This window comes from Phacochoerus africanus, chromosome 8 (genome assembly GCF_016906955.1).
Source record: "Phacochoerus africanus isolate WHEZ1 chromosome 8, ROS_Pafr_v1, whole genome shotgun sequence".
In the NCBI taxonomy this organism is placed as follows: domain Eukaryota; kingdom Metazoa; phylum Chordata; class Mammalia; order Artiodactyla; family Suidae; genus Phacochoerus; species Phacochoerus africanus.
Window position 1 is genome coordinate 162,446,060 of NC_062551.1, and position 22,927 is coordinate 162,468,986.

A 22,927-nucleotide genomic window follows, 5' to 3' on the forward strand; every position below is an offset into this window, starting at 1 on the left:
TGGCTAAGCAAACTGAGGCTCAGGGAAGTGAATGGTCTTACCCAAAGTTACAGCAAAGATGTGTCAAAGTCAGGATTTAATCCCTGGTCTTATTCTAAGGCCCATATTCCTTTGGCCCTCCAGGCTGTCACCTCCATGACAAGAAGTGACTCTAACTGCTGGCATTGCCCAGTGGACTTTAAGGTTGTACTCAACCTGCGATTCCTCTCTTTCCTTCCTTTCCCCTCTCTCCTGTCCCTCTCCTCCCCTGCCCCAAACCCCACAACCAGACACAACCAGACTTTACCATCAGGAGTTCACATGAATTATACTGGGTTGATGCCACCGCTCTAGGGTGATAGTACCAGCTCAAGGCAATGCCCACCATGGGCCTCCCAACAGTCCCAGATCCTCCTGGCCATGTATCAACATTCCTTCCTTGAACCAGCCTGAGAAGACAATAGCCCTGAGCTCACAGCACAGCAAGTTTCTTTTCTGGGCAGAATGAAAAAAGAAATAAAAAATTTAAAAAGCAAAGACTTAAAAAGTCAAATTAAATATCACAGGGAAAAAAGGCAAGATCATGAAAAAATGTGGTCAATCATTAGCAGAGAGGTTGAAAAGACACGCTCCAGTTGCTTTAAAAACTCACAGAACCCAGGTCTCCTTAAAATAGTTTTACAAAGTACTCTGAGAATTCCATGCAGTAATATGAAACATAAGTCCCCCTGCTGCCACTGACCATGCTTCAGCTGGCTAAACCGAAGGAGCTTGACATTAACCCAAGGCTCTACACAACTCGACAGGAAGGCGCAGCGGAGACGCAGTTGCAAAGCTGCCCCAGATGTGTACATTTTCTGCTCCATTAGAAGGGCTTGGATGAGAGGCAGAGCAGATTCAGCCCGTTAGAAAGAGGAGGTGGGGAGGGCCAGGGAGAGGAGAGTCGGCCTCCTCACAGGCCTTGCACTCCCCAGCCTCGTCTTCCCTCCACCCCTCCCCCTGCGCTGCTTCTAGTCTAAAATCTCTCAAATGCAAATATGACCACAAGCCTTCCAGGACTCCCCAGAGTTAAACTGCTTTGCCATAAGTCTCAATTTTCTTAACTCTACCACGGGGTCAGTAATACCCACTTGAAAGGATCGGTGTGAAATTAATTGTGGTCCTGTATACTTGGAGCCTGACATGCCAGGTTTATAAGTAAGCTTTGGAGGAAAAATAGATGTCACAGTTATCATCACGGAAACCAGGTCAAGTGAGGAAAGACAGGTGAAGGAAGTGACGATGCCTGGGCAGAAGACAGACAAACAAGATCCTAAGGAGACAGGATCCCAAGTTTTTCCAGATCTGATGGGCTGGCAGGAGACTCTTGGTGGTGAGCCTAGAATGATAGCTATAAGGTGTAAGGTTCTGCCTCAGGGTAAGTAGGAAAGACCTAAGAGTCAGCGGTGTCCAGTGCAAGTAAACTTCCTGACGTTAGACCCACATAAGAAGTGTCTGGATGACCATCTGGTAGGGATACTGGGGAGAGAATTCAACCGTGATCTGGATGAACTTGACGTTTTTAACCACCTCTTTAAATCTGAAATGTGTACTTTTGACTGTCTTTGTTTGCCAATCAATGAATCATCAACATCTTGAGTTTCTGGTATGTGTAAAGCCCGGGGCAACAGTCTCTGGGTCAAAGAAGTACTCTGACTCAGTTTTCACTGGACAGAGGAGGCACACTTAGTAGGTTCTCTAGAAGCTGTGTTAAAAGACTGTGTGAGATATGCAGGAAGCAGAAAGTCTGGGTGTCTTTCTGTTGGCTTTAGGCTGCCAAAGGGTGTCTCTCTGAGCATCCTGTACCTGCCATCCACCTCTAGAGTCCATTCTGTACACCTACATGCAAAATGTATCGAGTCTATGTTTTCTCTGTTGGCATTCACATCATTACTTTTTCTTTTCTTCTTTCTGGGTTCTTGGAAGATGGAACTACCCCCTTATGAGAGAGATTTACACTGACTTGGGCAGGGAATTTGTTTGAACCTGAGCGTGCAGTGATATTTCATATGTTCACGGATGTGTCTGTCTCACAGGGGGTGGAATCCGCATGCCGCATTTTGGTCACTGGGAATGGGAAAGAGTTGGGCTTCAGCTCCAACTCCGAAAAGAAGGGACAGATTTTCAGAAAAACCATGCGAGAGATTTGTTATTCATGCGGTGTCTTTCTTTAATGCATCTGTTTCATAAGCCTTCTCTCTTTAACCCTGGGCTGGATCCTAGGATGCTGAGGTTACACAGCCTTTTGTCCCCCATCAAAGAGCTCATTCTAATGACAGGACATAAAAGGTGCTGGGACAAAATAGGAGAAAGAGACTGCCTGGGCATGAAGAAAGAGGCTGGGTGGGGGAAGCTTCATGGAAGAGGTGACATCTGAGCTGGCCTTCAGGGAAGCTGAGGTCACTGTGCACTCCAGGAGGAAAAACTTCCCAGGATGAGGGCAGCACAAAGGACTGAGACCTGATACAACAGGCTATCTTGGGAAATGTCAAATAGTTTAATGTGTCTGGAGTATACTGTGTCCAGGAAGGTGGTGAGAGATGAGACTGGTAATATATTTGGGGGTCACTTTCATCTGGACGGGCTAGGAGGTTGGTCATGGTGCTACTTGAAATTATTTTGCCAAAGTAGCTTGGAGCTTCATGGTATTTCATGAACTATAGCCAATGCTGCGTGATCCACCTTGCAAATTATCAGAAGTCTTGCTACACATTACTTCCCCTTGACTATCAGAGGAATGTATTCTTAAAATAAGAACTCGTGTAAGATCAGTCCGAAAGAATCATAATCATAAAGGTAAATCTGCTAGAACAACTCAGAGTGGCTCCTCTTTTTTCCACAAGTATGTGGGGCAACAGAGTTCCAGCATCTGCATCAGGACAACACGTGGTCATGTCTGGCTGTCCTCGCAAATATGCCAGAGGGTTGGTTTAGGGGAACTTGATGTGACCTGTACATTGGATCTGGGAGCTGCGTGTTAATGGGGTTCACCTGTATAATTTACTCCCCCAACCACAGTGAAATAATTTGCAAGTTTGTCCTAGCCACATCATCATTAGTGTAGCTGATCTGAAACGTGAGCCCAGTGCTTTTTAAAAAAAACATAATAATGTTTAATGCTTTCTGATTATAAAGGAATGCCTGCTTATTGTGGAAAGTAGTTATATACGTATAAACACACAAAGGAGAACAAAATCAGCCACCAGTCCTAAGAAACAACATTTGGGTCCATTTATTTTGTGTTGTTCTCACAGGTTGAGTTCACTTAAATGACTTTTTAAAAAATGTAACATTTAAGTCAGTCTGCCACCTCCATTCAGCATTCCTCTATGAAAACACTTTTCTCTCTATAACATAATTTCTTACTTATACTTTCTTAATACTTTCACACCAGACTGTAAGGATTTCCAGAACAGAGAGGGTGTGTTATTCATATAGGAACCTAATTTTGGCACAGGAACCCAAAATCCAGACTCAAGTTCTGGTACATTGCCTAACACTGCAAGGGATCCGGGTGTTTGTCCTGTCTCTCCACCTCTCAACCAACAGCCCTTAGATGCCAACTTGGCATGTAGCACATACCCACTGCATGTTGGTTGCTTGAATAAAAGTTGGGTGACTGGATGGCTGGGTGAATGTGGATTTTTATTTATTATTATTTTTCACCCCAAAATCCATTAAGCCCCTGTCCAGTGCCAGGTCTGTGCTAGGCAATGGGACTATAAGTAGCCATATTCAATACAAAGCCCAGCCTCTCCGAGGCATAGGTGTGAAGATGCTGACCCCTCTAACTGAGATGGGCTTCCTGTGACAGCAGAGCCCAGGCAGCCCTCTTTGGGCAGTTGGTGGTGTTCAGACTTGTCTGGGGAGACACAAAGCTCTGCTGACCCTCTTCTGCCTGTGATACTAGGGACAGAGCAAAGACTCCACAGAGCCCCATTCCTGACTTTGTGCCCCACTCCCCTGGGTCAGCCTTCCTCCCTGCCCCCCTCCACTCGCTGCTCATTCCAACTGGTCCCAGCTCAGAGACAGGCATGCTGTGGAGGGGGCTGCACTGGACGAAGACTGCAGGGAAGAGGGGTCCCTGACAAACTCTCCACCACCCCAGCCAGCTGGTCCAGCTGGAAATCCCAGATGTGCCCCAGGTTTTGGTCAGAGCTAGTGCGGCAGCGCAGGGGGAACTTTTCTGGCTGACTGACGCTCCCCACAGGGGAGCTGGCAGTTTTGCTATTTCGACAAACGAACAAACAAAAGCGAACTAAAGGGGCTGAGAGAAGTGGTGAAGATTATTTGAAAGCCTCCAAAATTCGGCTGGCTTGCCAGCGCAAGTTTACACTTAGGGATCCAAACAGGACTGCCCCGCGCCCTGCGTTCATGCTCTCACGCGCTCCCCTCCTTTGCAGGGCAGTTTTGTTGCAATGCAATTTGTTTTGCAGCGCGATTGTAGAAGCTACAGATCCTGCACGCGGCGCGCCTTTAATTATCAATCAATGCATTTTCTCTTTTTCCCCGCAAGGCTATTGTTATGATCATTATTGCCGTGCCAGCTCTCTGCCCTTTCCCCCCTCCCCGGGCGAATCGCGCTCCGGTTGTGATTGCTCGGGTCTGACTTCGCGCGTGGCGGTGCGCTTCCAAACCCCCTCTCCGCCCCCCGCCCCCCGCCCCCTCCCGCCCGGTTCCGCGCCCAGGCGAGAGCAGCCGATTGGCAGAGCGGAGCTTTCAGGAACAATAACAGCGGGGGGAGCCCGGGTCCCGGGGAGCCGCCCCCGCCCCCCGGCCCGGCCGCGCGGCTCGCGCCCCCCGCGCCGGGTCCCCCCCTCCGCGCCCGCCCCGCGGGCCGAGCGGCCGGCCGGGCCCGCCCCCGGCGCCCACCATGTACGCCTTTGTGCGGTTCCTGGAGGACAACGTCTGCTACGCGCTGCCCGTGTCGTGCGTGCGCGACTTCAGCCCCCGCTCGCGGCTGGATTTTGACAACCAGAAGGTGTACGCCGTGTACCGGGGCCCGGAGGAGCTGGGCGCCGGGCCCGAGAGCCCCCCGCGCGCCCCCCGAGACTGGGGCGCACTGCTGCTCCACAAGGCCCAGATCCTGGCGCTGGCAGGTGAGCGAGCGGGCCGGGAGGGACCCGGGGACCGGGCGGGGGCCGGGACCGGAGAGGGGGCCCGGGGGAGCCACTGCTTGCTCCGGCCCCTCCTCCTGTGTCCTCGGCTTTGCTTTGGGGGCCGGGGTGTCTCTAGAAGGCCAGACCAGTTAAAAAGCCGGGGTGGTCCCCTTTGTCTTCCCCGCCTGCCTCCCGGACAACTCCCGCGCTGTCAGTCTGTCCCCACCTCTGTATCTGCCCTACTCTTTCTGTCTATTCCACAGGCTCCTTCACTTTGCCTTTCTCTCCCCACCTGTGTGTACCTTCGTTTCTGTCTCTCACCTTCCATTTACCTCTCTCTCAGTTCCTCCCCTCCCTGCTCCTTGGGTCTCCTTAGTTTCTTTAGTTGTCTGTCTTTCCCATTAAGGCCCTAGTACCTCCCGGGAGTGAGGACAAGGCTGATGTCGTCAGACTCTCTTCACAGAGGGAAGCTATGACACTCTTGTCCCATCTGGGCCATCGCTGGACAGGATGAAGAGGCCTTGATCACTGGGCACTGCGTGCCACTCTCTCCTGCCCCTCCCTGGCTAGGTGACAGGCAGGTAAAGAGGTAGCAACACACAGCATCCCTCAGCCTCCACACTGAAGAATCTCGCAGAAGGCTCCCTGAGTGAGAGCTGAGAGCCAGGAGAGAGTTTCTAGGCCAGGATATAACCAGACACCCCCATTCCTGCTTTCCTGGGGCCCTGAGAAATAGGCAGGGCAGGTGGTCTCAGATCCACTCGACAGATGAGGAAACTAAGGTTCAGTTGGTGATCGGAGGGGACCAGCCCTCTAACCTCCTTCACCAAGTTCTTTCTGCTGTCCTGAAGCACCTTTTCCTTTGAAAAGTCAGAGGCCCCTCTTTCCCAGTTAGTTCTAGGAAGCTTGGGAAGAGGAAAGTATCACTTCCATTTGGGGGAGCAGCCTTTTAGCTGTTGCTGGCAAGGAGCGTGTACCTTGGAGTGGGCAGAGACAGTAAGCCACCCTGCCCTCCACTCGGAAGCAAAGGCCAGGGATTAGGAGCTATTGCTAGTGTATTATAGTTTTGAGACTTTTTTTTCTTCTTCTCTAACTTCCTTTGCTTTCTCACATTTATTTCTGTTAAAAGATGAATCCAACGTGTATCATATTTAAATCTGGCAAATAAGGAAACTGTGGCTAGAAAAAGAGAAGTGACTTCCCCAGGATCCTGTGGCAAATTAGCAGTAGATTAGAGCTCTGGCTCATGACTAGTCCCTTTCCACCACCTCCTGTTGCCTTGCCTCTGGAAAGGAGGTCTTCCAGAGTCGAGGAGTGGGAAGAAGAGCTGGAAACGGATGAGAACCTGGGGTCCTTTTGGACAGACTGTATCCTTACCACTTTCTGACAAGCCCTGGGGTACAGGGATATAGACCCCCTCCCAACACCTGGGCACACCTGGAGCCGGAAGATCAGAATGCAGCAAAGTGTGTAGAAAAGGGAAACCGTTGTAGCGGGTTAGGATTTATTGTGTTCGTTTGCTTGCTTTTAATCACCTGAGGGAAGGGATTAGAAGATTTTTCTCCAGGAGTACAGTATAGACCTGAGAAAGTTGTCACTGGTTGTAACCTTAGCTTCCCCTTGGCTAGAAGAAATGCAAGCATGCTGCCCGAGGATTCTGTCCTTCTCCTGGATCTGGAAGGGCCCCAGGAGAGGGGACGGGCTGTGTGTCAGGAGTCAGTGGTATGTGTGTGTTTTAGTGTGCGATGGTTGTTTTCCTCTTTTAGAGATTGTTCAGTCTTCCATTTATTCATTCAATAAACATAAACACTGTGCTTGGCTCTTCAAGCACAGCCGAGAGACTGCTGAGGCAGATGGCGGCCCCACAGACGCTGATTTTGAAAATTGACAGAAGTCTTCTTAAGTAAGACACATGTAGTTATTGGTCTGAGGACCAGGAATCTTGAATCTACAGATTATTCATCCTCCAAGTTGGAATGTTGATAAATCTCTGGGGTTATTAAAAACAAACAATTTAAAAAAAAAAAAAAACCAAACCCAGGCAACATCTGGAAATTGGCAGACTGATCCAGAGAAGAAGTGTGGCGCCAGTTTTAAGCGAAGTGTGTTGAAAAGCACTTACCCCTACCTTTCTTCGGTTTTTTTCTTTTTTTTTTCCTTGAGAAGAGAAAGCTGGGGGTGGGGGGGCCGGGGGACACCTCGAAGTTGGCTAGACCACATTTAAAATTCCAATCAGCTGGTCAGTTTTTAAGTCGGAGCCCGCCGTCCTGGCTGCAGAACCGATTGGAAAGGCCAGCGCGGGTTTGGGAGGTCATCCTGGGAGAACTCTCCTGTGCACCTTGCAACCCCGCCTTGACTTCCTCAGCTGGGGTGGCGCTGAGAATTGCTTGCAGTGACTTTGTCCTAAGAGCTCACCTTCTGGCATCCCTGGTTGTAAATGCCACTGTGCTGTGACACCAGCCATGAGTAATTAATCCCTCTCTGGCCTCAAAAGCCTGGTTTCAGTTTCAGGGCCACTTTATGGCTTTTGGTGAGAAGTGTGTGGCTGTACTGGTTGCCCAGGCCAACCCAGAGCTGTCTTCGAGTGTCCCTCTTCTTGTGTCCAGGAAATGTCAGAGCCCAGAGCTGTGGGACTTTGCACTTTGCAGCCCAGGCTGGTCTGCACCATGCTTTCTGGCGTGTCAGAACCCAGTACCGAGCCTTGAGTTCACTTCAAGGGGAACAGCCACACACAGCTTTATTGACGGTCTCGCTTTGCGCCTGTGCCTTATCTTTGTTCGTCCTCCCCAGACCCAGATGAGGACACCGAGGCTCAGGGACCCCTGCAGTGGCACAGCGAACAAATGGCAAAGCTCGACTTGGAATCCAGGTTTTCCTGGGCCAGCCCCCACTTGGCAGTCTCCTTTGTCAAGCAGCTGATGGTCCCATCAGCCACACACTTGCTTGGAAGGAGGGCAAGGAAGGCGCAGAACTGCCTGTGAAGCTTAGAGTTCAAGGCAAGTTTCCAAGCCCAAGAGCCGTTTTAGGTGCTGTTTTCGAGCCCCTTCTGCTCTCCCTGACCAGCCCCGCTCCTGCAGGGCACCCACACCTCCCTCAGTCCCTGCTACGTTGTCGTCTTCCTGAGGAAACCTCAAACGAGCTCCCCTCCTCCGAGGAGCGTCCACGGAGCAGCTCGAGACTTGGCTTATCTTTGGATGTGGTCTCTCCTCCGTCACTGTCATTTATTTGCCCAACAGCTTGTGAAAGTGAGAGCAGCCCACTTGGAGAGCTTCCCGTTATCTCCCTGCAGCCCAGCCTGCTGCTGGGCTCATCCTGTTGAGTCCATGTTGTTTTCTGGGGCCGAAACGGGTTTTCTCTGAGCGCAGGGTCTTAACGTCCTGCGCCGTCCTCTCCAGGCCCCTCTGCTCTGTTATTTTTATTTGAGTATGCTGACTTCCTTTTGTTGTCACACGTCCCCTTCCTACTTCTACCCACCAGGCCCAGGCTATAATAAAAGAATGCTCCAACTCTGAGGCCCTGGGATTGAAAGACAGCACAACCCTGGCGAGATAAGAGTTAACTTTTCAGGCCCTGCTGTGTAAGTTTTTGTCCCAGCAGAGTGACAAAGACTTGGGCTTGGGCCTCAGGGCCAATGTCATCTTAGGGCCCAAAGCAATGACTACATAGAGGTAGGAGCCAGGCCCTGGAGCAGCGCAGCAAAAGGACCCATTCTAGGTGGGCTTTGCAAGTTATCTTTTAAATCTTATTTTTTGACTCTGCCCCCTCCTCGCATCCAGGCCCACCCCAGCTTTTGCTCATCTCCACCAGCTCCTTCTAATTGATCTGCCTCAATCTGTTTTCCAAACTGCTGTCAGGATGATCTTCTAAAACGCAGTCTTAGTCAAGTCACTGCTCTCTTTAGAACCTTGTGTAGCTCCCTGTTGCCTACTGAGTAGAAGGTCTGCTTCTTAGCCTGGGCATTCGTGGTGACCCCGGGGCCCCCTTACTTGTCCAGCTTCCCTGAGAGCTGTGGTATTTTGTGCCAAATTGAGAACACACCCTCAGGCCCTCTTTTGAGCCAACCGGGACGGATCAATCACTGTGTGACGTGGCGCGCACCCTCCAGTGGGGAAGGCAGACGTGTGAGGTGCCTGCGGTCCAGCGAGCTGCGGGCTGTCCCAGAGGAGTGGGTGCAGGCCCTGGCAGCACCATCTTCCACCCTCTGTCCCCCAGAGAGACGCGCCCTCAGAGCTCCCGTTTTGCTTTGCTTTTGCTTGTCCCTTGCTTAGGGATCTTAGCGTTTTGTGTCTTGTTTGGGTTGGGAATGTGTCTGCCATCCTCGTCTCTGCGTCTGCTGTGCCCAGCACATAGTCAGTCCACTCCAGTCCGCCCAGGTTGAACTCACTGAATTCACCAATTTGGGGGAGACAGGTGCATTTTTTACGCTTGGGGAGAGGAAGGAGGGAGGACAAGAACCTCTGTAGCAGCAGCTTGTTTTTCATAATAGTAACCTGCCGTGAGATTTGGAGGTTTCATTCAACTTTGTTCATCTGGAAAAAGTCAGCATTCTTTATCACTCCCTTGACGAGAAGAAACCCCACACTTGGGGGAAAATAGCTTCCAAAGCCATGTTCTTCTTGCTTTGGTAATTTTAGCTCATTCAGGGCTCAGGTCCCAGCTTGGCATTGTCGGTCCAAATAGATCACTTGCTCCAGAAACGCTTTGGAACTTCTACAAAGTTAGCAGCGAAGCAGGGGACGAGCCGATTTCATATGCAAAGATTGTTGCATGTCATCAGTGGGAGTCTGCCAACAAAAGGATTTTTTTTTTTTCTTAAGCGAGTGAAAACTTTTAATTTAGGTTTGGACATGTTCTGCTGATACACATTGGAGCAAAGATTGGAACTTGCCTGCTGTCATCTGTTACAGATTGTACTTAAATCTTAACCATTAAAGGTTCCGTCCGATGTGATTTGTCTTGTTTAAGAAACACATATTTGTTACAACTACATAGTATATGTTGCCGAGTACTTCAGAGTTCTGGTTCACAGGATGAAAGAAAAAATTGCCTCAGGCAAGCTGAGGTCTTGCTCTTTTTTGTGGTTTTTTGTTATTCAAGAGCATACTGGTTTTTATTTTTAAAAACACACCAGAAAAGTGGAATTTAGATTTAAATCTTTGACTCCAAGATGTATTCTGTTTCAACTGTGCCTACCTGCTTTGCCATCTAAGTTCCTTAGAGAAAGAAGATGTATGTTCTCTTCGTTTTAAAATGCTCATCAGAAAAGCACACATACCCTGAAGAGTTTTTCTCTGGGTCGTTTTAAGTTCCCCAGGTGCTGAGTTATCCTCGGTGGTCAGGATTAGACTGGAGGTAAATGCAGGAGGACTAGGCATTGTTTCCAGTATTTGTTAACTACTCCCCAGCTTTCAGGTTCAGTGCTGGGAATTGCCGCATACTTACTCTTTCTACATCCTTGTGAGATAGGGCTTCTTGTTTTACCCGAGAGAAGAAAGCTACTGAAACAGTTGTTGAGCAGATGCTATAGGTGCCAGACGAGGGCTATGGAGAAGGGCGAGTCAGGTCAACCAAAGAGCATGATACCTAAACGAAGGTGGCAGTGGTCGTGATGGATCTGAGATGGATTAAGGAAGGAGAATCCACGGCCCTTGGGAACTCTCTGGTTGTGGTGATGTGGGTGAGGCTGATGTGATGCTGTGATGATCCGGGTTCTCCTCCCTCCATAGGGAGCACGAGGAGAGTTGTTGGTTGGAAGGGGAGATGATGAGCTTAGTTTGAGACAAGATGGTTCTGAGGGGCCCATGGGACATCTCTGCAGATATTCCGGGAGAGCAATTAGGCACATGGCCCACGGTGCAGGAGAACGCTCTGAAATTGGGCTGCAGATCCCAATGTGGAAGTCATTAGCTGGACGGGGGTGTCCTGGTGGGAGAGGTGCAGAGGAAGCAAATCATGCGCAACCCTTCTGCACACCAGCCTTTAAGGGCACAGGGGAAGCAGCGGAGCCCAGAAAGGTGCCTGGCAAGCAGCAGCCAGAGATGGACCGAGAGTCAAGTGATAACCAGGAGAGATGCTTGGCATCGTGGAAATCAAATGAGGATGGAAGGCTTTGCATCCCACGTGTAAGTTTGGGTGTGTTTCTTTTACCTGGAGCAACGACTTTTTCCTCTGAGCTCACTGGTGAGACATAGAATAAATGTAAAAGTCAGAAAAAAAGATGTGCATGGGATGGCATTTTGGTAGTCTTGAATGTAAGAGTTTTGCCCCAGTAGAGGAGGGATCAGCTCTGTTGTTTGGGGTCCAGAAAGCAAAACTGGGTCCAGAGAGTGGAATTCATAGCACTGGGTGGGAATAATATAATACTCGCAGAGAGAGGAGACGCACGACAGAGAGGGCTTCCAGCGTGGTGATGAGCTCCCTGTCCTGGGAGGTGGCAAGCAGGTCAGGGATACTTTAGGATAGAATCCTGCTCTTTGGGAGAATTCGGTTAGATGACTCCCTCCTCTGGGTCACTTCCTTAAGTATCAAGGAGCAGTGTCAGAGAGCTGAAAGAAGATGGGCTTTGAAATCAGACGGTCTGGGTTCACATGGTGTGTGTTACTTACAAGCTGTGTGACCTTAGGGAGATTACCTCCCTTCTCTGAGATTCAGGTGCTCATCGCTAATGTAGCGAGAGTCATCAGCGACTCGCCCACTGTGTTATTGAGCCAGGTAGTATGGAGAAGTATCTAGCGCATGGTAGGTCCTCCTTAAATGTCAGTAGCTGCTCAGGACTGCAGTGGCTAAGCCCTGTCGAGAGGACAGCTTGCTCAGTCGTGGCTGCCGCCGTCTGTGGAAGGGAACGCCAAGGAGCAGACAGGTTTAAACTTTAACTTGGGTGTGTGTTGTAAATCCTCCTGGGGCTTGACTTTGGCCTGAAAGGCTGACCATCTCCCCTCAGGTTTTGCCCCTCTGTGACCCTGTGGTGGGGCCCACTTTTCACCCTGGCAGCAACAGCCTGGTGAAGCACAAAGGGGCAGCTGAACAGATGAGCCAGCAGGAGGAGGTTCCCAGTTCTGTCTGTGCCAAGGCCCGTGAGGCCGTGGGAGCGAGAGCAAGGAGACCTACTGAAACCTGGTCAGCAATTTTCTCCCCTTGTGGACAGTCTCGGTAGGACCTGGCTTCAGGGGCCCCACCTGGAAGCCTGAATCATCTTCTTTTACCCTGCACTGGATCCCCTGTGACGGGCGAGCGGTCACACAGCTGGAAGGACCTCGTCAGGTTTCCTCGTCTAGCCCCCCATGTGTCATAGAGAAGAAAGCTGAACGAAGTGGCCGGTACCCCAGGGGATGAGCTGCAGAGCCAGGCCTCGAACCTGTGCCTCCTGACTTCTTTCTGCTTTGCCACAGCCAGCACTCATCTTCTTGTTGTGTTGGCTAGATACAATCCTTGAGCCTTGAGAATTTTGTCGCCCTTGGATTTTATGAAAACAAACACCATAGGCCAGAGAATGAGATGTGCATGCCTTTTCTGTGACATATCTGTTTTTCATGCAAACATAAGACTTTGCATGGTTTTTTTTTTTTTTAACCAATGAAGAACTCTAAACTTGCATATAGGTATTTTTAAAACAAGGCAAAACTTATGTGAAACATTTTATATTTAGCCTTTCAGAATTTCATCCTAGCTAACAAACCTACACCACATTAAACTCTCTGATATTGGATTCTTTTAATTATCAGCATGATTTTATGTAGAATGGGTGTCAGGACAGTGCCTCTCCCAGTTCAGCTGTATTTCAGATTCTTCAGGGGTATTTTCGCTTTTGAAGACAGCCTTGCATTCATTTCCTGTCCACCAGCCTGTTTTCTAAAACTCTGTTTGCTTATTGCCATGCCTCCATTTTTTTTCTTCTAGTGGTAAATTTAATCTCCCGCTCAGATTCCTAACAAATGCCAAGTTCTTCTGTATGTTTGAAGAGCAGCTTCTGCCATAGGCTATGGCTTTGAACAGGGACTCCTTTCGGGGATTGTTTAGAGTTTGGTGGTCTTGATACGCTTGTGTCAGGAGATGGGTATGACACCATACTTGTGCTCAATTCAGGTTGGGAGTTTTCAGCGTGTTCTCCTGGGTGTAGACAAGGGCCTCAGAGAAGGGCTGGCACTTGGGAAATTATATTGACACACTCACCATTTTGTGTGTGCCTTTCAGTTCAGTTGGGGAAGTTACAGCAACTCGGTAGTTTTCTTGTGCCTATGGGATCATTGGGTGATAGGCACAGGGCCTCAGTGTCATGCAGACCTGACTAGAAATTCTGGCTCTGATATTTAATAGCTTTATGCCTTAGGCACGCCGCCTCACTTCTTTGAGCCTCGGTTTCTGCTTCCACAGAATCGTGATGGAGATTAGATATATTGACGTTAGTAAAGAATTTGGCATGGGGCCTGGCCCGTGGTACATGCGTAGCCTTCGTCGAATGGATGAAGGCCGCTAGCTGACAACATAGTAGCTGGAACGTGGGGGGAGAGAGCTGATCCCCAAATCCTTGTTGGTTCTCTTGCCCTGGAAATGAAGAATCAGTCAGAATCAATGAAGAGTGTCCCTTCAGCGGCTACATATTTACTTCTGATTACCCTCAAACTGATTATTTGCTTTCAAGCTTAGAGAAGTTGCAAAGGCAGGCTGACTAGAGAGTTTGCCACATGCCTTTGAGTCCTGTGCTAGCTGCTTCTGTGGTTTCCTGGAATGCAAAGCATTCTCCAAAGCGACATTCAGATGCTGGGGAAGTTACCTGCTGTCTTAGATGATCCACACCGCCGTTCACCTTCGGTAATACGACCAGTCGAGAGTGATGGCTTCTTGTCACCCTGTGTTCAGTCTCCTCCTCGTACCTCATCCGTCTTGCTTGTCACTGCCACATTAATCTTCCCCAAACGTCTCTTTCGTCTTGTCTCAATCGGTGTCTGTGTCGGATACCTGCCGTGGTTCTCTTTAACTGTAGGCTCAGTGCCAACCGCATGACCCACAGGGGTAGCCTCACAGCCTCCATTCCTTGAACACCCATGTCAAGAAGGCAACTATGCATGTGGTGTTTTATATACACTAACTCTGGAAGAACAGTGTATCATCCCTACTTTACGGATGATGAAAGTGAGACTCAGACAGGTGACGCAGCTCGCCCATGTTCGCACAGTCAGCATGTAGCAGAGCCAGAATTCCAAACCAGAACCACCTGATTCAAAAGACTGGGCTGCTTTTATTAAACCCTGGGCCTCCCCTCGCCTTCTCCACTTTTTGCAGTGACACTGAGTGTCCCATAACCTCCAGGGGACTGGATGTGTGGGGGGGACATCACATTTAACTCAGGATTAGAGTGAGGAAGGCCTGGCAGTGGCGGGGATGGGGTGGGGGGTGGTGCCCCGTATGAGCCAGCATCTCTTAGAAAGTCGAACTTTGTATTCTGGTTGGGTTCTTGGTACAGCCTGGGTGATAAGGATCCAGAAGACAGAGACCACTTAGCATAGTGCTCAGCCCACATCAAGGCTCAGTAAATGTCTGCTGACTGCAGACAAGGACGAGCGGAGGCCCCAGAGCTTCCTGAGCCCTCGTCCAGGGAGCCCGGCTCAAGGAGGAGACTGACGAACATTAGGTGGCTCTCGGCGGTACTTAGCTCTCAGAGGAGCTTCAGCATCTCCCTGGCCAGGCATTAGGGCAGCCAGGATCCAGGTCGGGGGTGGGAGGGTAGAGGGACTGTCTGCTTCTGCTGCTTTCTGGAACTCACTCCTGTCCCTCAGACCTTCCTGTAAGCTCAGCCTGCCTTTTCAAAGAACCCACTCAAGCCCTGAGGCCTGGCCTGCATCCTAATTCTTGTGCCTGGTGACGGTTACTGCTACCTGGGGACTTCCCAAGGCCAGGGGAATCCACAGGAGAGCCAGAGGGGTCTTCTGCTTTGAACTTCAGCCTGGGGAACTTAGATGTCCTGTCTAGAGCTATCGTTTATTCATTTGGCATTTATGGATATGGCTCTATCCTATTTCAAGCGTGGGCATGTGCTTGGGAGGCTGAGGTCTAGATTGAATCTTGGCTCTGCCCCTTCCCCTCTGGGTGGCTTTAGGCCCTCTTTGAGTTTCATTTCTTCTTTTGTGGGGAAAAAACAAATGCAACTAATACCTAACTGCAGGGTTGGGAAGAATAGTAATACATGCGAAGAGCCTTATGGTGGTATCTGATAGGGAGTAGACATTCTAAAAGCGGCAGTCAAGTTTTTAATGGGAGCAGAATAACGTAAAAGTCACCACTTTGACCATTTTAAAGTGTGTACAATTCAGTGTTCTGCAGCCACCTTCGCTATCTCATTTCAGAACAGGTTCATCAAAAAGAAATTCCTGTTACCCATGGAGAGGGTAGCATTGCCCCTTCCCCCTACACCCCTGGCAAACATTATCTGCTTTCTGTCTCTGTGGATATGCCTGTTCTGGACCTTTCCTATATGTGGAGTCATACATCATGTGCCCTTGGCGTCTGGCTTCTTTCACGTTGCATAATGTTTTCAGGGTCCATGCACGTTGTAGTAGAAATGAAATACTTTCTTTTTATGGCGGAATAGTAGCCACTGCATGGATGTACCACGGTTTGCTCATCCATTCACACGTTCATGGACAGCTGGGTCCTTTCCACCTTTTGACTCGTACGGATAATGTCGCTGACGGACATTTGCACAGCAGTGTTCGGTGGACGTGGCTTCACGTCTCTTGCCTACACACCTAGGAGTGGGATTGCTGGATCGTATAAGCTTTTGAGAAACTGTTTTCCGCAGGGGCCGCCCCATTGTACATTCCCACCAGGAGTGTATGAGGGTTTTCTCCACATCCTCCCAGTGCTTCTCATTTTTCTCTTGTTCTTGTCTCTCTTTTTTTTTTTTTTTTTGGTAGCCATCCTAGTGAGTATGAAGTATATCAGATTGTATTATTTTTTATTTCAATTTCCATAATAACATGATTCTGAGCCTCTTTTTATATGCTTACTGGTGTAGCCTTCTTTTTTATTCTTTTATTAAATTTTTGTCTTTTTCGATGCATCCCTGTGGTGTATGGCCTCCCGTATGATATGGACCCTGCCTGTTCACACTCCCATGGGCAAGGTCGACCTTAGAGCCGATGATTGCAACCCAGTAAGAAAATTGGCTATAGAGAAGGTATGTGTGAGGTGTAGTGGGAACTTTGAGGAGGAAAGAGGAGCGGAGTGGGGACTGAGAGGAGTTGGTCCAGCAGACAGGAAAGGAGGGGGCCTTCCAGTTAGACGGAGGAGCACGGAGCTTTGGGTATAGCTGGTGGGGCGGGGGCTCCTGTCTCCGGAGGCTCTGCTGAGCATTGTCATCTGTGCCAAGCACAGGGGTGTGTTGCCTTCAAGGCACACTTACCTGGCCGACTTGATCCCACTGGAGGTCAGCATTCTGTCTCCGTCTCTACAGAGAGAGAACGGTGACGTTCACGGACCCAGCAGCTGGCCTGACCTCCTCTCACCCCCACCAGGTGTCAGACCTGGACGTGGAGCCCCACCTGTCTGACTCCTCTGGCCTCTTCCACGCCTGCAGGCGAGCCTCCGTTCTTCTTGCCTTGGCCCTGCCGCCTCAACTTCACTCCTCACCTCTTTTTTCCTGCCAATCTTTTGTAAACATTCCAGTGTAGATATTTTCCTGACCTCTCTTTTTTTGGGTTTCTCTTCTTTACCCCTCTTCTCGTCATCCATCAATGGCTCTCCCTTCTATGAACACGGACCGTCCAAGTGCCATTCACTCTGCTCAGGTTCTTAACACACAGAATTTATCATCTTCACTGCACCCTGGCAACTGAGGTCGCAAGTGAGGAAATAGACGAGAGAAGTAGAGTAAGCGACCCAATACGCCCAGGAAGTAAGGCGTCTAGCTCAAAGGACACTTCCTCTCAGAAGCCCGCCTTGGTTGCCCTGACCGAACCATCTCCCTCGTCCCCGAGATCCTATAGCAGTTACGCTCCCCTTATTCAAACTCACTTCTTGAGATCCTGTCTCAGTTTTATTTGAGGGCTTTTCTTTTTCATGGGTTTTTATCTAGTGTCCTCCAAACAGGCTTTCATTCTCAGTGGTCCAAGGCCCTGGCTAGATAGAGCCTGCAAGTATAAAGTCTGGGTAAATGTTAAGCTGAGGCACCAGAGGAAGAGCGCTGGACCCGGGACTCTCATCCTGTTCGTGTTATGGCACTAACTTCTGTGTCCTTGCGCAGCGGGGGGCTCTCCAGACTGGGACGCCTGCCTGTCCTGCTCCTCCCGTGTCCCTGGGCCTGACTGTTGAGTGGATGGGTGCCTAGACCTACCATTTGGAATCTCATCTCCATTTTGAAAGGGTTAAGTGAGATGATCTGAGAAGTGCCTGGTTTTTGAGTCTGAATGGCAGCTTCTCTCCACACCACCAGGATCCTGAGCTGCAGAGTTTCAGCTCAGAGTGGCAGCGCACAGCTTGTCATTTCTAGTTTCGTGGCTGCATCTCAGATTTTTGCCCTTGAACTTGTCAAACTGAAGAGTAGCCCAGGAGCTTTGCCTCAACACATCCACGAGTCCTGACACCACCCGCTGATCCCCTGTGTCTCTTTCAGTTTCTCGCGCTCTCTGTTTTTTCACATGTGAAAACGCCCACCCTCCCCATTTCGGGGTAACTTCATTTGGTGCCCTTTCTTTAGGTTTTATGTTTAGCAGCTTCTTGACTTGGTGTCAGCACTGGTTTGTAAGAGGGGAGCTGTTGCTCTTTTTGAAGGACCACAGTCCTTGCTAATGCTCATGCCTCACCCCTGGTTGCACGTTATAGGTACAAAGAGAACAAGAGTTCAGAACTGGCCTTTCTGGTGGAACTGGAACCCGAGGGTTGCTCCCCCGTTAGTGAGAAAGGCTGTTTTCTTCTCTGATCAGGAGGGCGTCTTCTTCTCTAGACGGTTCCCTTACACTTGATACCCTTCTGAAGTCAGCTCTTGGGTTTTCTAATTCTGTCTTTGTTCCCCTTATGCTTAGGGAAAGAAAACGATTCTGAGCATGTAGATGATACCACTTTTAGCGTCCCATGCATTGAGTACCCGGTGTGTGCCAGTGCCATGTGGTCCTTTGCGAGGCATCACTGTCATCCCCACACTCCTTCCTAAGAGGAGGCACCTAAGACCGTGTGACGAAGGCCTTGGTCCTCCCTCCTCACCTGTCACGGAAGAGCCGAGTTTCACTCGCTAACCCTGGAGTCCCACTCCTGACCCGCTGGGGCTCCGTTGCTAAGACCATTTAGGAAGATGTGGCATTTGACTACATTCTGGAATAGTTAGGTGCCTATGAGCACGTTTCTAAGCTTTCCTAGCACATTGCGAGGGGAATAAGCCTGGCCTGGGGCAAGTCTAAGATCATGTGTGCGCACACACACACACACACACACACACACACACACTCACACATAAAGACCCTGAGAGCCTGGACTTAACTGTTACCTGGCCACATGCCACATCCAGCATTGGGCAACATGCTGCAGACTGCATTGAGGGGACAGCAGCGGGGACCTTTGAAAAGTATAAGAAGCAGTAACTACCAGAGTCTCAACTCAAGCCCAGATAATAAGACCCCAACGCATTTACCTCCAGGGCCGCTTCCTGAGCGGGTTCACGTTTCTTCCTCTGGAACGCTGCTCTTGGAATTTTTACTCTTGACAGCTACACTGAGAGGCAGATCTGGGAAATGAAGCCTGAGATTTGTGCAGAAGGGAAAAAAACCATCTCTTTCAGATTATCTGACGTTGAGCTTAAAGCATGAGAAAGTGAGGAGAAATAATACCCCTTGTATTTGAGAAGTACCTTTGTCATTTGCAGTGCACGCCCGTGTGCGTTGTTATCACACACAAGCACTGGGTGAGACGCCAGGGGCCTGGTTCCCACTCCTGGCTCCTCCTCAGACTCACACGCCGGGAAGCCCCTTCCATCCCCTGCCTTTCGAGGCCCCTCCCCTGTAAAATGAAAGAGTTGGACCATTTAGTCACTGAAGCCCCTCAAGCTCTGTCATTTCCTGATACCAGTAAAAAGGTAGTAAATGTTACTTGTTCGCCTTCCTGGGTCAGTGTTACCTTGGCCTGCCCTGTGTCCGGGCTCTGGGGAGGCTCTGCCTCAGCTCCGGTGCAGGCGTCACCTCTGTGAGAGCCACCAACCTTTCTGTGCCCACTGGGACCTGAGCTGGCGGAAACCCACCGAGTTTTCCTGTTGTTGAGGGATTCGTGTGCTGACTAAATTTAAGCCAAATAGCAATCGAAGGGCCATTCCAGTTCCAAGATTCTAGAAATCCATAAAAGGCCACCCTTTAAGAAGTACTTAGGGAAGCCCCTCAGCAAATTCACTGGGCACTGTTTCAGCGCTCTGTACGGCGGTGCTTTTAGCATACACCCTTGAGCCTAGACTTTGATCTGCAGTGCAGCTCCCAGAAGCCCTGCAGATGGGAGGGAACAGGTCTGGCTGTGTGCTTTTCTTTTTTAACTGGTCTGGCCTCACTTGTTCTCTAGCATTTGAGGTTATGGGCATTTTGAGCACCTTGACTCATAATGAACCTTGTTCTCTTGCTGTGCATTTTAGAAGACAAATCTGACCTTGAAAACAGTGTGATGCAGAAGAAAATAAAAATCCCCAAACTTTCTCTGAATCACGTAGAAGAAGATGGGGAGGTTAAAGATTATGGGGAAGAAGATATACAGCTTAGACACATCAAGGTAACGAAATATTTCCCCTTTTTTGGATGTATGTGGGAGCATGTTCAGATTTGCGATAGCTAAAGAATTCCAGTCTGGCCTCCTCTCCTCTCTCCTGTCATAGGCCATGTTTTTGCAAGTGGGGAGAGGCTTGGGACAGCTAGTATGCGTTTGCTGTGCCGGCTGCCTTTCCCTGTTGGCACCGTGGGCAGTGGCGTCACCACTGAGGGTTGGAATGGTGCATTTCCCTCTGGCCTGCAGTGAGCTCACTCGTCGGCTCCAGGACACGGAGTGGCTGTTCTTAGGCGGCAGTTCGGAGCCGGTCACTCTCAGACTGTCCCAGACAGCTACGGCTGGGCGCACAAGGAGATGGGGTGCGCCAGCTTCCCTCCCACAGAGGGATTAATGTGGCCTGGGTTGGAAGAAAATTTTTGCTTGAGGTTGCATTGCCTTTGGTGTGCTCCTCTGTTGGTCTCTTCCAGCCATCCCTTGTAAAGCCTGTTGAATATTTTGTTCAATAAGCCAGATGATTTTTCTATACCATGGGTGCCCAGAGGAAGGGAGGAGAAAGAAAGAAAGATGCCTTCTGCATTGACCACAGTTTGATTTTGGACGCAGTTCAAGGACATTCCCAAAGCAGAGTCCAAAGGATGCAGTTGAGTTTAGTTCATGGATTCATTGCACCTGGCCTGGTGCTGGTTCCTGAGGTCATGATGATTAGAGAGACGTGGTCCCTGCCGTTGATGGTTCCGCACTGTAGTGACGCAGGCAGGCCTCCGAAGTGATCATTACAGCTTTAACAAATCAACTCATCTAGACGAGCAGCATTTTATCCCGGAGGATAAAATGACAGGATAGGATTTTGTCGTGAAACTTGGGTAATCTCAGGGTCATTTTTTGTTGTGTGTTTTTCTCCCCAAATTTTCAGGAACATACTAAGGTTAAGGCAGGCTCGACCTGACACAGTTAAGTTGTCCAAAATCTTGTGTTCTTAGTTGTCTGCCCCCACCACCCACAATCAGGAGCGCCCCGAGCCCCCCCGCCCTGGTGGAGAATTCTGTTGGTCTTGTAACTCCCAGTCCCCCTCAATGGAAGCTTTGTCCACTAGAGCTGGAATTTCCTCAGGCAGCTGAAACCCCAGCCCCTGGGTCGTAGATAATTCTCTTCTCAATAAACCCTCCTCACTGTAGCCACCTCTCCCCAAGCTTCGACTTGGCCAGAGTCCACGGGGAGGCCCGCAGGTGTCGGGGGAGGAGCCCAGTGCTCCAGGTGGGGCTTTACGTCCTGGATCGGACTCTGTCTGCGGCCCACGGGCAGCCCTTCCCTTCTCGGAGCCTCCGTTTCCTCACCTGTAAAAGGAGGGAGTTAAGTAGAAAGAGCCTTCCAGTGCAGCAGTCTTTGAACTTTTCAGTTAAGTAAACATTTTCCAAACCGCTGCCAAGTGCCAGTTCTGAGTCGGCAGTGGAGAGAGAGATGAACCAAGGCCGGGTTCCTGCCTTCGATTAGAGTTCTTCACGCCCTTCCCAACTAAAGCGTTCTTGAGGAAAAGTTTACGTGGTGGAATGCCCCCCCCTTTTTTTTTCCGGTGGTGGGGAGAACAGGGTTTATGTTTCGTTACTGAAGAGGTTTGAGGGGCGACTCCCCTGGGATGGCTTGGCCTGGCCCGACTTTTCTCGCTGATTCTCTGCAAACACCCCCTGTGAGCATGTCACGGCCTGGGCCCTCTGGGTGGGGTGCAGGGCTGGGGAGCTGGGGAGGGCAGTCATGCTGTAATATGTGCCCAAGGGGCAAAGTGATGAAGCCCGAAAAATGCTGGCCGGGAAACCAGAGTTTCGGTTCTGCCGCCCACCGACTGTGCGCCTTCGGGCGAGACCCTTCCCCACTCTGGACCGCTTTCTCCCCGTTTGTAAAATGAAGGACTTTGACTAAGCATGTGCACACGTGTCTCCAAACACTCATGTTCTGTGGTTCTGTGATTCTAGGATTGTCTGGGGACATATTGAGCCGCAGTCCAAGAAAGTCCCAGCTGCCCTTGCCTGAACTGATTCTCGTTGTCCTACACAGAGACCCGAGGGCCGGAAGCCGAGCGAAGTGGCACACAAGAGCATTGAGGCGGTGGTGGCCCGGCTGGAGAAGCAGAACGGCCTGAGCCTGGGCCGCAGCACGTGTCCGGAAGAGGTCTTCGTGGAGGCCTCGCCGGGCCCCGAGGACATGGACAGTCTGGAGGAGGCCGCCGTGCCCCGGGCTCTGTATGAGGAGCTGCTGCGCAACTACCAGCAGCAGCAGGAGGAGATGCGCCACCTCCAGCAGGAGCTGGAGCGGACTCGGAGGCAGCTGGTTCAGCAGGCCAAGAAGCTCAAGGAGTACGGGGCGCTCGTGTCCGAGATGAAGGAGCTCCGCGACCTCAACCGGAGGCTGCAGGACGTGCTGCTCCTGAGGCTGGGCAGTGGTGAGTGCCCCCGCGGGGGGATGCTGGGTGCAGCTCCTCCTCCAGGAGGGCACGGGGAGAGGCAGGCCAGGTGCCCCGGGCCCGGCAGGCAGCTTCCCCAGGCTAGAACCACACCCCTCTCCTAGTGCACCCCATAGGAGCCTATGGACACAGCAGCTGCTGCGCTCCTGGCACACAGCGGGCAGCGCTGTGAAACGCGGCTCGGAGAACCAGAGCTGCCACCACTCGCTACAGCATTCATGTGGCCAGAGGCGGGACCCCCGAGGGGGGTTTCAGGAGAGTAAAGACAGCCAGATAGGGTCGTGGAAAGTGTGTCACTTCAGGTCAGAAAGTGATGACTCCATGAGAGCCATGTGGATAAGACGACAGGAGAGCTCCAGGGTTGGAGAGAGGGAGTTTGTTACTGGGGGGGCTTCAGGAGCGAACCGGGCCTTGCAGGATGGGCAGTATTTCAAGGCACCAGAGGAGGCGGAGGGCACAGCTGCCCCTGGGGCGAAGGGCAAGTGAATGTTGAGGTCAGGTGATCGGAGGCCTTGCAAGCTCTGCCAGCCCCGGGGTGTCTGGACTTGGTAGGAAGGAGAAACATTAAAAAGGTTTTGAGCAGAGAGGCACAGGGCCTTAGGGAGATTCCTGTAAACGTGTGTCAAAC

General features: G+C 50.6%; 1 protein-coding gene across 4 annotated transcripts in view; it reads left to right on the plus strand.

Moving 5' to 3' along the window:
* The first annotated feature begins 4,811 nt into the window (after positions 1 to 4,811).
* LOC125132212 (BEN domain-containing protein 5) overlaps positions 4,812 to 22,927 on the plus strand; it is a 241,158-nt gene continuing 223,042 nt past the window's right edge. For 2 of the 4 annotated variants that reach the window (XM_047789148.1, XM_047789149.1), the window contains exons 1-3: positions 4,814 to 5,117; positions 19,717 to 19,850; positions 21,894 to 22,278. In XM_047789148.1, the coding sequence (XP_047645104.1) occupies positions 4,892 to 5,117; positions 19,717 to 19,850; positions 21,894 to 22,278 (745 nt within the window). In that variant the 5' untranslated portion in view covers positions 4,814 to 4,891. Of the gene's footprint in view, positions 5,118 to 19,716; positions 19,851 to 21,893; positions 22,279 to 22,927 lie in introns of all 4 variants that reach the window. The other 2 variants (XM_047789147.1, XM_047789150.1) reach the window with 2 other exon arrangements.